The sequence below is a fragment of the Primulina eburnea genome, chromosome 16, assembly GCF_022965805.1.
Source record: "Primulina eburnea isolate SZY01 chromosome 16, ASM2296580v1, whole genome shotgun sequence".
NCBI classification, from domain to species: Eukaryota; Viridiplantae; Streptophyta; class Magnoliopsida; order Lamiales; family Gesneriaceae; genus Primulina; species Primulina eburnea.
Genome location: NC_133116.1, coordinates 16,635,613 through 16,652,247, shown reverse-complemented (window position 1 = coordinate 16,652,247; position 16,635 = coordinate 16,635,613). Strand labels below are relative to the sequence as shown.

General features: G+C 37.1%; 1 protein-coding gene across 1 annotated transcript; it reads right to left on the bottom strand.

Annotated features, from left to right (window-relative positions):
* Positions 1 to 8,177: 8,177 nt before the first annotated feature.
* LOC140816078 (uncharacterized) lies at positions 8,178 to 15,360 on the bottom strand. The gene is made up of 4 exons (XM_073175144.1): positions 14,286 to 15,360; positions 13,570 to 14,069; positions 13,357 to 13,457; positions 8,178 to 8,181 (listed from the first exon to the last, which is right to left on the bottom strand). Exons 1-4 carry the CDS (start codon positions 15,358 to 15,360, stop codon positions 8,178 to 8,180), a joined length of 1,680 nt encoding a protein of 559 aa, XP_073031245.1.
* Between the last annotated feature and the right edge of the window lie 1,275 nt (positions 15,361 to 16,635).

Here is a 16,635-nt window from a genome sequence, read left to right as displayed (position 1 = left end):
ATTCACTCATTCTCAAATTTCTTAATGACTTTCAAAAATTTCTTAAAACCAGGTGTCTACCTCCATTCTTATATGCGTCTATCAAGTAATCTAACAATCAATTATACCCAATTTTCTAGAAACATTAAATTCCAACAAAGGAATAATTTTAACTCTTAAGATCATGATTAAAACTTAAGCTACATCAAACCTTAGACTCCCAAAAATAAGTTAACTTATTGTCGAATCCTATAACTTAAATAATTGATCAAATTTATCTTAAATTGTTATCACTCTAAATTCTTAAATTTTCCACAACATTGATCCATTAACACTTAGATTTTCAAGCCAATATTGATTCATCCTACCATGTTCTTGGTTACCATTCCTTATAGCCTTATAACCCAATTGTTTCAAGGTTCTACTTCAAACCTAAATCATCGAAAATTCTTGTGATTTAAACCATTTGATTCCCACTTACTGCTAAAATAGTCCTCAAATTTCTTATCAATTGCAACATCAATTCTTAATTTCCTCAAAAATTATCCAATTTGTCCTTAGTTTCAAAAATTCCACAATTACCCATAAGTTCTTGGCATTCCTAATTCCATTTTATTGATTTCTCGTAACATAAAGTTAAATAATTTTAAGCTTATTAGACCCAAAATCAATTCCCATAACCTAAAAAAATTATTGATTTAACCCAAGTATTCCTCAAAGTTCGAATTAAATCCTCAAAATTTTCGGAATTAGCAATTTGGCCCTTAAAGTTCTCGAAAATTATATTTTTGGTCCTACGACTCTTCGAAATCTGCATTTTTGTCACCATAAAATTTTCGATTTTAGCCTCATTAAACCTTAAAATTCTCGAAACTCAGAATTTAATCTCAAAATTCGATAAATGCTATAATAATCTCTTAGAATTTTATTTTAGCACTTAGGTCCTCAAATTATTGATCATAATAATTAGGTCCTTAAAATTATCAATTCGTGTCATTCAATCCTTAAGTCCCACTAGGTAGAGTATGCATCCTAAATAAGTTCTATGTTTTTATACTTCCAAAGATCGTCGAAGTCTTCGAATCATTATTCCTTATACGAAATCCTCAAAATTAACTCAACTAGCAATCACGAACCATCAGTAATTTCTTAGAAAATCTACAAGTCCCAAAAACATTCATCATTGTCAAGTTTAATTTATGACCTACAAATAGAACATCGGTACTAATAACAAAAAATTAATATATCCAATCATTTCCAACCTCTCCCTAATGCCCAAAGGCCAAATTCTTATTTATGTCCAATTCCACCACAAGCCAGCATGCATGAAATAATATAATTTCTCATTTCATATCGTAACATACATAAAAATTTTAAAGCATCTAATCTCAAAACATAACGACATGTAAACATATATTGTAAAACGTATATCATGTAAACACTCAGATAATAGCATTAAAAATATTTAAAACATTTAAATCATAAAAGCTTATAGACTTGAGGCTTGAAGACTGAGCTGCAGAAGCTGGCGGTGGCACAACCATATACAGGACCCTTGCTCTGATACCAACTGAAATGCCTGCTCATTTTAAAATTCTACTGAACATTTTTTTAAAGCTCTCATTTTTTAAAATAAACATTTAAATTAATCGCATGCATGCAATCCTACGTAAAACCATCTTTTAAAAATTATCCTAAACAATTACCAATGAAAATATAACGGAGTAAAGAAGTGAGTAAAACCCTAACATCCAACAGTAACATAGAAGAGTGTATAAAATCCTCATATCCTCTCCAAAACGTAAAATCGTATAAGTGCGGAAAAATCATAGGTCCTCGGGTCGTGTCGCGTCCACCAGGTCCGCTGACCCAGAGTTCAGCACCTCCAGTCTCCTCAGAATCTAGCTCACCTGCATCACACATGCTTAGTGAGTCTAAAGACTCAACACACCTGTACCAGGAATAACAAGTACATATACGTAGCACACAGCAGTGAAAAATAGCATAATCAACATACATTTCATGTCCGCAGTAAAATCGTGTACACAATCGTGTCCTGTCAAAATATGGTAAAATCATAGCATGTAAAATCGTATCAGAATACGCATGTTAAATTTCTTAATTTGAATTCCGTTAATTAGCTGTGACTTTCGTATCATCATGACAGTCGATGGATCCATCTACGTGTAACCACAATACCGGACGTCGGGGACATTGACGACACTCTCACCCGTCAACTGAGCATTGGCCTATCATATCATCATATCATGTCAATGGAAATACGATCGTCCGGCTCCCTCTGGGGCCTTCTCCTGTAAACGGGCTTTCTTTGGGCCTTTTCCCTCAAGACATCTCTAATCATATCATCGTGTCATTGTGTTAGTCACAACTAAATCACTTCCTTCAAAACGTGTCATCATGTTCATCACTTAAATAAAAGCATGCATATACGTAATTTTTCCTTAAACCAAGCATGCACCATAATTATCATAGTAGCGTAAAACTCATAAACATGATGCATAAACATTTAAAATATCATAAATTTGTGCTCAGGGCACTGCTAACACCAAAATCTCACCCCTGGTTTAAAGTGACCATTTTGCCCTTGGAAACCAAAAAATTACCGTTTTACCCCTGGACCTCTAAAATTGACCCGAAACTTACCAAAATCCTTAAAATGCCCCAAAACATATTTAAAAGCATTCCTAAACGTAAACCCGAGCCAAATTCATAAGTTAACCGATTCATTTTATAACTTGAACCGAGTTCCCGGTTTTAACCCGAATCACACCGAAACTTAACCAAAACTTTCCCGACTTTTTACCACACTTAAGGGACATCTAAAAGTTCCTAGAGGTCTCAAGATCAGACCTTAACGCCATGGCTGGAATTCCAGAAATTGGCACCAATCTCGGCACCCTCCAACAATAGCATCCTATTACATTCATCTCACAAAACTCGCGCCTCTAGCCTATCCCCGTCATACCAGCCAAGAACCAGCCCACCATAGACTAACCTAGGACCCCTCTGGACTCACCAAACCCACAGCCCTAGCCCCATGAAGCCCCCACTACCATCCCGATCGCTAGAGACCCAAAAACGCCTCAACTGCACTCCCTTGCACACGGTTCATTTGTGTTGCTCAAGGTTCAGTCCAGCAGTGCTAGGGACCTCCCAGGACATGGTTCAGGCCCATCAGAAGTAGATCCAACGCCTGGACTCACCCTGGCACCAACAGCTCCCCCCTCCCCGTCGCTCTACCCAAAAGTCGAGCCACCCCATGGAACCTTTCTCTCGATCTTACCACTCCCAGAAACCCTGATCGGTATGGCTCCCACAAACACAATGTGACACCAGTAACAAACTCTTAGCAAACCCTCACAGCATCCCCTTGCACATATTACCAAGAAAACGTGAGCCACAAACAAGAATGAGAGAAACATGAAAAAAAATTGAAAGCTTTTAACCCTCATGTTGGATCGAGAGTTCTTATGCAAAAATGCATTAAAAAGAGTATATAACATGTGTGATGCGAGAAAAATAGATACAATGCGTGACTTATGATGTTTGGAGAGCAAAAACGATGTGAGGGAACTCGGATGGAGTTTTTTCTTTGCAAACACAAGTGACCACCGAAGCTTTCAGCTGCTGGATGTTGAAATGAGGGGAGGGGTTATGAAAATGAGAGTGTCGGCTGGCGTGGAGGGGCTAAAATAGGTTCAGGGTTTAATAGATGATATTAAATGATTAATCAATCAATTAATGGGCTCTAAAATGTCACTTAAAGGTTTGAAAAAGAGATTTAAGCCCAAAAAACTTAAAAGTAGGCCCATTAAATCCAAACACACTCCCGAAAAATATTTCGTGTTGGAAAGATTTTGAAAATATTAGTCGAACCCTCAAAAAGTCCCCTGATTCGATAAAATATACGAACCGTTAAAAATAAAAATCATGCGGGTAAAAATTACCCAATAAAATCTCATTTTTGAAAAATTCCCTTAAAACACCTTATATTAATTTATAAAAATAAATCATGTAATGAAAATAATTTTTCTGAAAATTCTCCGGTTTGCGTTCCTCGTTTGAGCGTGAAATGCATCTAAAAACCTTAATGCATGAAATTTTAAAATTTCATGAATTAAATCCTATCATGCATGAAATATGCATAAAATGCATAAAAATAATTTAACACATAATTAATGAAATAAACATGGATTTACTGCTTTAAAATAATTTAATAAAATACCAAAGAAATTTAATAACTTGCATGCGTCAAAATTTCGGGACGTTACACCCTAAGCCCCATGCATCAAAACCGAACTCATGAAGACAACACACAAGCCAACAAAAACTTACGGTCCTTACTTTGCTATCCACGGTTGTCCAGCTTTTTTATATTTCGTTTGCAGCATTCTTCGTGTGTTCTAAGATCCCTAAACTTGTGCAAAACTATCCCTTTTAAATTCCTAATTATGGCAGCCCCTTATATACATGTAAATCATGATTTTTTGATCAAAACCAAGCTTTAAAAATCCACCTTTAATGCATGTAAGAAAATATATCAAGGTGCACTTGTTTTTCATGCAATTTCAAACATAAATACATAATATGGTGTGATGATGAGTAAAAGAAGAATATGACGTGCCTTTGCGTTATTAACGCACGAAATAACGTTGACGAATTGACGAACGATGGCATGAAGATGATAGCTTTAAGATCCCTTGAAATTTCGAAGCTTTTTTCTTAATTCTTCCTAGCGTGTGCCGGGAGGAATTGTTGAAAGGAAGAGTTTTAATTGAACAAGAAAAGTGGTGTGCATATGGTAGGTTATGGGGTCTAATTTACATATTAAATAGTTAATTAGACACTAATCAAAGTCTTGGCCCATTAACCATGTTAATAGGGACATTTAGCCTATTAGGGTTTAATTAAAATATTTTGTTTATAAAAGTTTTTGAATTTATTAGTCGGGTTGCCAAAACGTTCGCATTTTTGTTGAAAAACCAACACCGATAAAATTTATGTCCCGGCGTATAAAATCAACTCAAAACCCCATATTTTCAAAAATAAGAAAAAGAATCATCCTTAATTTAAATATTTAAAACAATTAACCAATAAAAACATTTTTTCTATTTTTCAGCCCTCGGTCTTCGTTCATCGATCACAACTCGAATAGCCTTTAAAAATACCTTTTAATGCAACCATGTAGAAAGTATATTTTAAACATGTAAATATGCACAACATAATTAATTCATGTAATTAAAACATTTAATTAAAATACAAGAAAATTTAATAGCTTGCATGCATGTGGTTTACGTGGACCTTTGAATTTTCGGGGCGTAGCAGCCTATAAATACCATATCAAAGACCATTGAAGAGAACAAGAAGAGGAACTACAACTAAATATCGGTGTGTGAAGAAAACAGAAGGCACATTCACTTCATATCAGCTTACTAGAAGCAGTTAGCCAGTCGTGTGAGAACACCTTCGTGTTGTAATGATTAGATCAGTTCTCACACATTCACAAACAATCACTCACATATAAATAAAGTTGAGCATATTGTTTAGCCGAGTGAATTTTCACACTAAGACATTAATATTGTGTTGGTAGTCTTGGCATAAATACTTTAAACATTATGCAGATTGTAAGGTGCTGCCTGTAATCTTGAGTGCTAGGAGTTCTAGTTAGGTGCTTGTGGAAACTGAATTTCAGATGTTTGACAAACTGAGCGTCTAACTGATCTAAAAAGAATGATAATTGATCTAAAACATGTTGCCATTAACTGAAGAAAAACATGCAGACTTTCGAAGGCAACTGAACCAGCAATTGGACTACGCAGACAACTGACTGATCAGTTACTACAAACAGTTGTGAGCTTCTGAACTACATTCTATCACCTGATCCCTCCTCTATACACGTCATCAGTTAAGGCATTCAACCGACAAAAGTTGACTGCAACAAGTAGTGGGATCGCCGCATTACAGAAAAGCTACAGTGTATGACTGTCAGAAGAACGTTGACGTGACATGCAACAGATAGAAAGGTTCAAATTGTATTTAATATTACCGTTGGAGGGAAGCCTATAAATTGTAGAGAAGAGCAACTGAAGATAACTCTCGAACTACTGAATCATTGAACATCTAAATTCTTGAGCACTCAAAATTTTTTCAGTTACTCGGCTGAAATTTTGGTAAACAGAAAATCTCATGCTTTTTGTATACATTCATAGCTGCTAGGCTATAATTCGAGATTTCAACACAAACTGTATTAGTCGATCTAGAAGATATCAGTTGTGTTAGATTTATTCAGTTCTATTGAGTTCTGAAAACTAGTTTGTAACTAAGAGTTTCAGTTTGGCATTATTAAGTCTAAAACTGAAGTGTGTCTGTACAAGTGTTTGTATCGATCAAAGTATTTTAGTGTATATCGTATCCTGAGATAGGAGGGGGTGACGTAGGAGTGTTTTTAATCTCCGAACATCCATAAAATCTCGTGTCTTATTATTTCAGTTTTAATTCTATATATTAGTCAGTTTATCTCCGCACAAATATTTGTTAACTGATTGATATTGACTTACAAGATTCCCGAGTATCAGTTTATCACTAAACTGACTCATCAGTCGAAAAGGTTTTGAAAACTGTGAGATTTTATTCAACTCCCCCTTCTAAACACTCTTTCACCCTTAACCGATCATATCAATGGTACTAGAGCAGTTGAATCTTGTTCCAGAAAACTTCAATATACAAACTGATCAATATGTCTTCATTCAACAAAATTCCAATGTTCTCCAGAGATGATTGGAAAATCATAATGCAGGCTCATCTAGCTGCACAAGGTGATAACATGTAGTACATTATCATAGACGGACCCATGAAGATATTGAAGGCGAACACATATGTTGGCATAACTGATGGGGCACCACATCATATTCAAAAACCCCGCGATGAATGGACAGCTGAAGATAAAATCCAATCTGGACAACATGGCTAAATACATCTTATAAAAAATGCTGGATAAAGTCACTTTCAGCAAGATAAAAATGTGTAAAATTGCCAAGGAAATATGGGAGAAACTGATATAACTTTGTGAGGGCAATGAACAAACCAAAGAGAATAAGCTATTTGTTGCTGATCAAAAGTTTGACAACATAAAGATGAAAAATGGTGAATCCATGCATGAGTATGATGAAATAATCAGCAGCATTATAACTGAATTGAATGCACTCGGAAAGGTGTATTCAAACAAAGAGGTAGCACTGAAGGTAGTCAGAGGTCTTCCCAAGGAATGAGATGTTAAGACCATAGCAATGAGAGAGTCAAAGGACCTGAACAAGGTCGAACTTCATGACTTATTTGCTGACTTAAAAGCCTACGAGTTTGAGTTGCAAACCAGAGAAGGAGAACCTTCTACACGAGCTGCTACAACTGCCTTAACTGCTGTCAAATTGGAGCCAACTGGTTCAGTTGACAAATCTGCTGATCAGTTAAGTAATGATGCTATGTCATTATTCGTCAAAAAATTTGGAAGATTCATGAAAAGAAACCAAGGAAATTTCCAAAGATAGTATCAAAAGAATCATTCCAAAGAAGAACCTAATGCTTGCTACAACTGTGGCGAAACTGGTCATTTCATTGTTGACTGTCCCAAGCCTAAGAAGGATAGTCATGGAAAAACTGAAAAATGAAATAAATCCTACGAGCACAAAAGAAGATCGAAAGATGAGAAGAAATCTTACAAAAAGAAGCATGAGGTGCTTCTAGCTGAGGAAAGCAAGTCAAAATGGACAGAATCTGAAAGTGATGATTCAAATTCTGAGAGCTTGAGCTGCTCCAGTGACGATGATGAAGAAGTCAAGTGTCTAATGGGTGATGACACAGAATTGGAGTCAACTAGTCAACATGTATTTGAATTTTGCTCAACTGATTTCACACGAGATGAACTCATTTCTACACTTTATGACATGATAAATGAATATCACAAGCTTGCATTATCTTTTGAAAAGGCCAGAGCAAAGCAAACTGATCCCAAAGACAATAAAACTTAAACTGATGAATCAGTTGATATGTTGAGTCTTAAACGGGAGATTGGTGAGCTCAATTATGAAAGAAGCAAGAATCAATCAATGATTCAGCAGTCGATGCTTGAAAATTTCTAGCAAACTGAGCTTATTAAAGCATGAAACAAATCATCTGTTGCATTAGCTGAAATAAAAAATAAGCAAAAATTAGTTACTAATAAAACTTGTTTATGTTTCAGCGACCAAGATGAAACTTATACTAGTGATACTCAACCAAAATTGAATACGAACAAAGGGAAATATATCCACTTTGTAAAATCAGTTGTGGTACAAGAACAGCTAGAGACAAGTAAACCAGTTATACAACCTATTGAAAATAAGAACAAGTCTAGAAGATATGGTATTGGTTATAGCCCAAAAATTTCAACTGACCCACAAAATCAGTCATTGTGGGGACCCGGACGCTAATCATCTTCTTAATCATTATTAGGACAATTTAATCAATTATAATAAACATGGTCTACTTTTTTTTTAAAAATACAGTATTAAATGCTGAACGTAATGGAATTCAACCTAATATACATATCAGTATAAAAGTACAAGTCTTGTACTATAAACATCAACTCAAACTAAGGTTCAACAACTAATGTCAAGTACTGAATCCTATCAACATTAACGTCAAAGTCCGTCCATGGTCTCCACTCTAATCACGATCTCTCTTCATCTCCTCGACTCTGAACCTGTCCCACCTGTTGTCATGCACACATACAAACACGACAACAGTCGGATAACCCCGGTGAGAAATATATCCCACTATATATCAGGAATACTTATCAAACTCTGACAACATAATAAATATAAAATCATTAATCAGACTCGTGACACCACTTCTCAGACTAGACTCAATCCTAGTCTGAGGATCCCGGTTTCCAGACGTTGGCATTCCTATATCGAATTCAGTAATAGAAGAAACTCCAATTCTATTCAATCGATATAACCAAACATCCGGTGTCTTGACCTATCCGTCACAGACTATGGAACTATCTCCAATTCACTATCTTGTGACAATGTGCAATGTGCTAGTGACGATTCCATCACTATCGGCACTTATGTCACAAGATCACTCGTCTAATACTCATCTAATACATGCTTCTATAAATCAATAGAACAATCATATTAATTCAAATCAATGTAAATAATGACAATAAGTATGTGATTTAGGGAAACTCAAGTATATCTTACTCGAGTAGTTCTCCGGTACCACATTGACTTATACCTTTCTTTCGTAGTCTCGGTCTGACGAATTGGAAGTTCTGAATTCAAGACTGTCTCTATCAATCTGAAATGACATATCGAGAATAATAATATCAATATTCCATTATCAATTCAACACTGAATTTGATCAATCTGAATCTAGCTCAAAATCAACGACATAACGGAACAATCTCGATATCCCCGTCAATACCACATAAACATATATCAATTAAAATCTATAACCCATATCCAATACAATCCAGAATCAGTCAATAATCCAAATATGTTAAATTTTAATCAATATAATCTGAAAAATCATAACAATTACAAAATCAATCTGTTCTTCGATCTGACTTCGATTCTACGAAGTCTAGTATTCCTAGAACACATAATATATATCAAATCATAGTTCCTCTAATACATGAATTTCAAATCATGTTAGAAATCGATGAAACTTACATCCTTGTGTAGCCCTTGTGTAAGGCCCGAGAATTTGATTAACGTGATCTGAAATGATTTGATGATAATTGAGGTGATTATAGATGGAAAGGATTAGACCGGAAAAGACGGAAGAAAACACGAATTATTTGCGAGGACAAAACACCTCGCGCATATGCGCGACGAGAACCCGTGCATATGCGCGTGAGTGGCAGAAGACCTCGCGGACATGCGCGAGAAGTGTGCGTGCATATGCGCGAGCTATGCGAGAAGCCAAGGGGAAGTCCAGAGTAGTTGGCGCATATGCGCGACATGGACAGGCACATATGCGCGAGCATGGCAGAGAAGTTGGCGCATATGCACCGGATGGAGGCGCTCATATGCGCGAGTTGTTATGCATCGAGACAATAGGTGTCACGCATATGCGCGGTGATGGTGCGCACATATGCGCGAGCTACCGAGAAAGGAAATGCTGGACAGAACATCCGGCGCATATGCGCGGACCTTAGGCACGCATATGCGCGCGGCATGCAAAACGAAAACAAGCCACTTGCCCCTTACGTGCAACGTTAATATATATATATATATATATATATATATATATATATATATATATATATATATATAAATCCTTCCTTCCTCAGCAAATAAAAAGAGAAAAAACGAGAAAGAAAGGAAAAGCTCCAAGTCCGTACGTAGAGTTGAGAATACGCAGAATCCTTCCGTCTGATTTTGAATCTAAGTACAACACCGTGTTTCTATCGACGAGAACTTCAACTGGACGTAAGTTTTGTTATGTTTTAATATGATTTGAAATTATGATACTGCCAGAATCAGATACGATTGATATATGTTGTTCTTGCGATATCAGACATCGTATAATCGAAACCGAATCGAAGAACAGATACCGTATGAAATTGTTATGAATTTCAGAGATGATTTGATGTGATTAGACCAATTTGATAACAGAATTGTGTTGTTATCGATTATGAGGTGTTGGGATTGATATCTGATTGATATTGTATTGCTGGGTATATTGATATTATTCAGATGTGGATCAGATGATTTGTTGATTCGTATATACTGATATTGTATTGCCGATATTGCGAGATTTTACAGATTTGAGATTATGATCTGTTATTGTTAAGATTATGAGTTGTGTTGATATTTAGTATGAGCCGTGTTATGATATCTGTGATGTTGAATTTATGGGGTTATGGAGATTTTATTGTTATACCATCGAAACATCGGTGGATTGATGTTAATCAGATTCGTTATTGATTGAGATTGTATCGTTGTATCGTTGACATTGATCAGTTTATGTCTTGATTTGCGTATTGATCAGAACATGCCTTGAATTTAGAGCTGTATATTGACACAGTCTGTTCGATATTGTCATTTCAGATTGGATATGGACAAATTTGACTTCGAGACTTCGACTTCGTCACACCGAGAAGAGAAAGGTATAAATTGATGTTGATGCGGGGTTGCACAACTCGAGTTGACTTGACTTGAGTTTCCCAAAATCACATACTTTACCTTATTGCGTTGATATTTGCAATTGAATGAGATTGATATCTTTGATCTATTGATTTATATATTGAGTCATAGGCGTATATGCCTAGTCGTAGACGATTGCAGGGGTGCCTGATAGTGATGGAATCGTCACGGGCACATTGCACATTGTCACAAGATAGTGATTTGGTGAAAGTGCCAAAGTCTGTGACGGATAGGTCAAGACACCGGATGTTTGGTCATATCGAAGTGGATAGAATTGGAGTTTCTTCTATTACTGATATTCGATATGGAAAGGGCCAAAGTCCATGAATAAGAACGTACCACCACCCCGATCGGGAGTGTAGGTGGGTGTATTTTTTTATTCTGATCGGGATCTTTAGATTAGGATGAGTCGAGTCAGAGTTTAAGAATCACGAAGTGTGATTCAGAGTTTGTATTGCTTCATGTTTCTGATTTTGATACATGTTATGAATATTTGTTTCATGCTTTTATATCTGTTTATATGAAATGCATGTATACATGATTTATACTGGGAATATAATTCTCATCATAGTTATCCGGCTGTTGTCTTGTTTGTATGTGTGCATGACAACAGGTGGGACATGATCAGGATCATGAAGAGGATTGTTGGAAACTTAATTCCGGTGTTTTGACAAAAGATGAACCAACTGAACTAAGCAACTGAACTGATCGTCAACTGAACACGTCATCAGCTGAATTCAGTTCACTGATCGATACAACTGAAGTTCATTCTCGTCAACTGATTCTTTACTAGCTGATCTCTCAGCTGTACACGTCATCAGTTGAAAGCGACAACTGACAAATAGTACAACTACCTGCAACTGGTAGTGGATCGCCGCATTTCAGAAAAGCAGTGTACGACTGTCAGAGTATATCGACGTGGCAATCAACGGTTAGAATATTCAAATATCCTTTAATGTTACTGTTGAGAGAGAAGCCCATAAATAATCGAAGATAGCAGCTGAAGAAACAACGACTGATCTTAGCTATCTCATTTTACTTGCTGTTACGCTGCTAAAATATCTACTCATACTCAGAAGCCAAAAAGCTCTCGTTTACTAGTTTTATCAGTAACATTCAAGGCTACATTCTCGAGCTTAAATAGAACTTTGTAATCTTTGATAGTTTTTCTAAGTCGTGCTAAGATCAGTTACCATCTGTAAAAGTGTTATATACTAAGAGTTTCAGTTGTGGCAAAGTGATAAGTCCAAACTGAAGTGGGTCAGTGCAGTATCTTGTATTTGATCAAAGTCTTTTAGTGGATATCCTATCTTTGTGATAGAAGGCGTGACGTAGGAGTTATTCAAGTCTCCGAACATCCAGAAACATATTGTGTTATCTTTACTTTAGTCGTTACTTTTCAGTTAGATACTCTATCTTTCAGTCAGTTCATTTTCCGCAACTGTTTTGTTCAGTTTAACTGATTTTCATTGACCGACGAGATATTTAGTTTCAGTTTGTAACATAACTGAACTCATATAGTCGAAGAATACTTAAATTCGAGGAGTGTTTATTCAACACCCCTTCTAAATACTCTTTATTAGTTTAACCGATCCTTTCAAGTCGTATTAGAGCGGTTATATTTCGTCTCAGAATATCTATACTCAAATTGTTCATTATGTCTTCATTCAACAAGATTCCTATGTTCTCTAGAGAAGACTTCGATGATTGGAAGATCAGGATGCAGGCTCACCTAGCTGCACAAGATGATGATATGTGGTACTTTATAACTGACGGACCCAAGAAGATTTTGAAAGCCAACACAGCTGTTGCCATTACTGATGGGGCACCTCATCGTATAGAAAAGCCTAGAGAAGAATGGACCACAGAAGATAAAAGAAAAGCCAACTTGGATAATGTGGCAAATGATATACTATACAAGACGCTGGATAAAGTAACTTTCAGCAAAATCAAAATGATCAAGACAGCCAAAGAGATTTGGGAGAAGCTGATCCAGCTCTGCGAAGGGAACGAACAAACCAAAGAAAACAAAATTTCTGTTGTTGTTCATAAGTTTGACAATATCAAAATGAGAGTTGGTGAAACGATGCATGATTATGATGAAAGAACCAGCTGCATCATCAATGAAAGAACCAGCGGCATTACCGTGAATTCGTAGTGCCCATACCTTGTCCTAAAAGCAGTCTTAGGGATATCTTCTGCTTTGACTTTTAACTGATGGTAACCTGATCTGAGATCAAGTTTTGAGAAAACTTTAGCTCCTTTTAGCTGATCGAAAAGATCATCTATTCTCGGGAGTGGGTATTTATTCTTTATGGTGATCTTGTTTAGCTCCCGGTAGTCGATACATAGCCTCATGCTTCCGTCCTTTTTTTTTTACAAAAAGCACTGGGGCTCCCCACGGAGATGCACTAGGACGAATCTGCTTCTTGTCCAGCAATTCTTGGAGTTGCTCCTTTAACTCCTTCAATTCAGCTGGAGCCATTCGGTATGGTGCCTTAGAGATTGGTACAGCATCAGGGACCAAGTTGATTTCAAATTCTACTTCTCTATCGGGTATCTCTCCTGGTAATTCTTCGGGAAAAACGTCTGGAAATTCTTGAACAATTGGAATATCTTCCAATTTTGGGACTTCTTCCCTTTTGACTTCATTAATTACTGGCAGATAAATCTCTTCTCTTCCCTTTATGGCCTTCCAGGCTTGCGAGGCAGATAGCAGAGATTTTCTTTCTTTGGATTTCCCTTGATATACAACTTCCCTCTTTGCTGGAGTTTGAAGTCTAATTTCTTTCTTCTGACAGTCTACTATGGCATGGTTCTTAGCTAACCAGTCCATTCCAAGAATGATGTCAAACTCCACCATATTGAGTTGAATCAATTCTACTTCAAAAATTTGTTTGCCGATACAAATTTTACAGTTTCGATATACTTTGTGAGTTTCGATTATTTTACTAGCCGGTGTTGCTACTCTTAACGGTTAACTAAGAATATCATGCTCAAGTGTAAGCTTCTTAGCATATCTTCTAGACACAAACGAATGTGTGGCACCACAATCAAACAAAGCATATGCAGGCATTTTATTGAGTAAGATGGTACCTGCCTCAACTTCGTTGCTATTATCGGCTTCCTCTTGGGTTATGGCATAAACTGGAGCATTTGTCTTGTTTTCATGTTGTTTGTTGGGCCCCGACCCTTTGTCCTTGTTGTCTGGACAGTCTTTAATTCTATGGCCCACCTTCCCGCACTTGAAACAAGCGCCTGTCTTCCGATAACATTCTCCAATATGTTTTTGACGACATGTATCACACCATTTTCCTTCGGTGTTACCAGTCCTGCCAGAACTTCCCTTGAAGGACCCTCCTGAATAATTTGGTTTCTTGAGATTATTCTGTGTGGATTGATTGTTCATCGGTCTCTTATTCTTGTTTTCTTCTTCACGTCGTTTGATATCGGTTTCTGCGCTCATTGCAGCGCCCATCAAGTCTGCAAAGCTGCTTGGTTTGTACACTGCCTGTGCCGACTGAATTCGGCTGTTGAGTCCCTTCTTGAAACGGTGCATTTTTAACGTCTCATCTGACATGATTGTCGGAACGTAAGTTCCCAAATCGTTGAATTTTGACGTGTACTCCATTACCGTCATATCTGGTGACTGTCTGAAATTCTCAAACTCATTCAACTTTTGTAGACGAAACTCGGCCGGATAGTATTGTTTCAGGAATTCCCTCTTGAAAATTGGCCATGTGATATCTTCTACTTCTGCTAAAGGTAGCGACACAGTTTCCCACCATTTCCTAGCTCGATCCTCAAAAAATGGGGTTACAACTTCTACTTTTAATTCTTCCGGTATTTCTAGCAAATGTAGTTGTGTTTCCACGTTCTTGAGCCAGTTGTGACTGACTTCAGGGTCTGGGTTCCCATCAAAAGTTGGGACTCGATTCCTCCTCAGAGATTCGTAGTGATACTTGATCCCACGAGGTTGAGGTTCTTGGGGTGGTTGGATGGCATTGGCCAGTGGATTCACCAATCCTTGTAATGTTGCAGCAACGATAGTTGCTATTGCCATCATATCCTCTTGACTAAGGTTCACTCGAGGTGGTGGCGGTGGTGGTGGATTATTGTTTTGGTTGGCGTCTCGAGCGTTACGGTTGTTTCGGGGTGGTCTGCCTGCCATTTCCTATAAACACGTATTTTTTTATTAATTTGTTTGCCATAACATTTAATCGAAGAAACAATTTCATTAATATTGAAAAAGATTTTTGCATACAACCAACGACTAAATTAAATAATCCCAGATACAATCAAAATTTATTCTAGAATTTCTTTCTCCCTATTCATCTACTACTTCGCCGTCTCCTACCGCCTCGTTAATTTCTTCTTCTTCCATTGGATTTTCTTCCAATTGCTCCATGAGTTCTTCCATGTTGACCATCTCATTTTGTAGATGCTCGATGTAATTCTGCAGTTGCGTGTTGTGGTGATCAAGGTTGTTCACTTGGTCTTGCAGTTCTTGTATTGTTGATTGGCTTACTTTCTCATCGATTTCTTGTTCTCCAATCTTTTCCTCAAGACGATGTTGAATACTGAGAAGGCCATCACTTCGGATTTGGAGCGTAAGGATCCTATCTTGCGCCTTCTTCAGTTCTTGTTTGGTGATCTCATGCTGTCGTTCCGACTCTAGATGATAAGCAGCGTATCGTCTGACATCATCGCGTAATTTCTTTTCCTCAACTCTGGCTTCCCGAAGGTCTTCCCCTATACATATATTGTTTCCATCCAATTGGTAGTTATCTCTCTCGAGCTTATCATTTTTTCTTTTAGTGATTTAATTTCTGACTCCTTTTCTCGAAGTTGACTCTGAAGTTCACTTATAACGTTTTGGAGGTCCATGTTGTTCCTATAAAGATACAAAAAACATTTTATAGATAAGATACTTATCAAATTTTTTTTTAAACATGCAATAATATAAGTTGATAGAAAGTTTCAAAATAAGTTGGTACACATAATATTTTTCTCAGTTACAATTTATTACAATTCAGATACTTTAATATAATGCTAATCTAGTCGAACAACTCTCCGCTGTCGCTGTCGTCCACAAATACTTCCATGGGTACCACTTCCTCCTCTGCCATGTTTTCTGCCACAAGATGTAAATAGTTGTTCTGATCCTGCAGTCCGTCCATAGTGGCGTGGATCCTTGAGATGTAGCGCTCTTTCTTTGCAATAAACTGGTCCTGACGCTGACGAGCCTGAGCAGCGTGATCCTTCTCTATCTCTATCCTCTCGAGTAGATCCATGTTGAGTGCCACCAAGCGCGCAAAACGAGTTGCATTAGTCGGTGTCTGCATCATTTGGCTCTCCGCCACATCCAAGTGATGTGTGAGTCGCTGCACGTCCGACTCCAGCATAATCCTGATCTCAGTAAGCTCTTGCTTTTCCAATTTCTTCT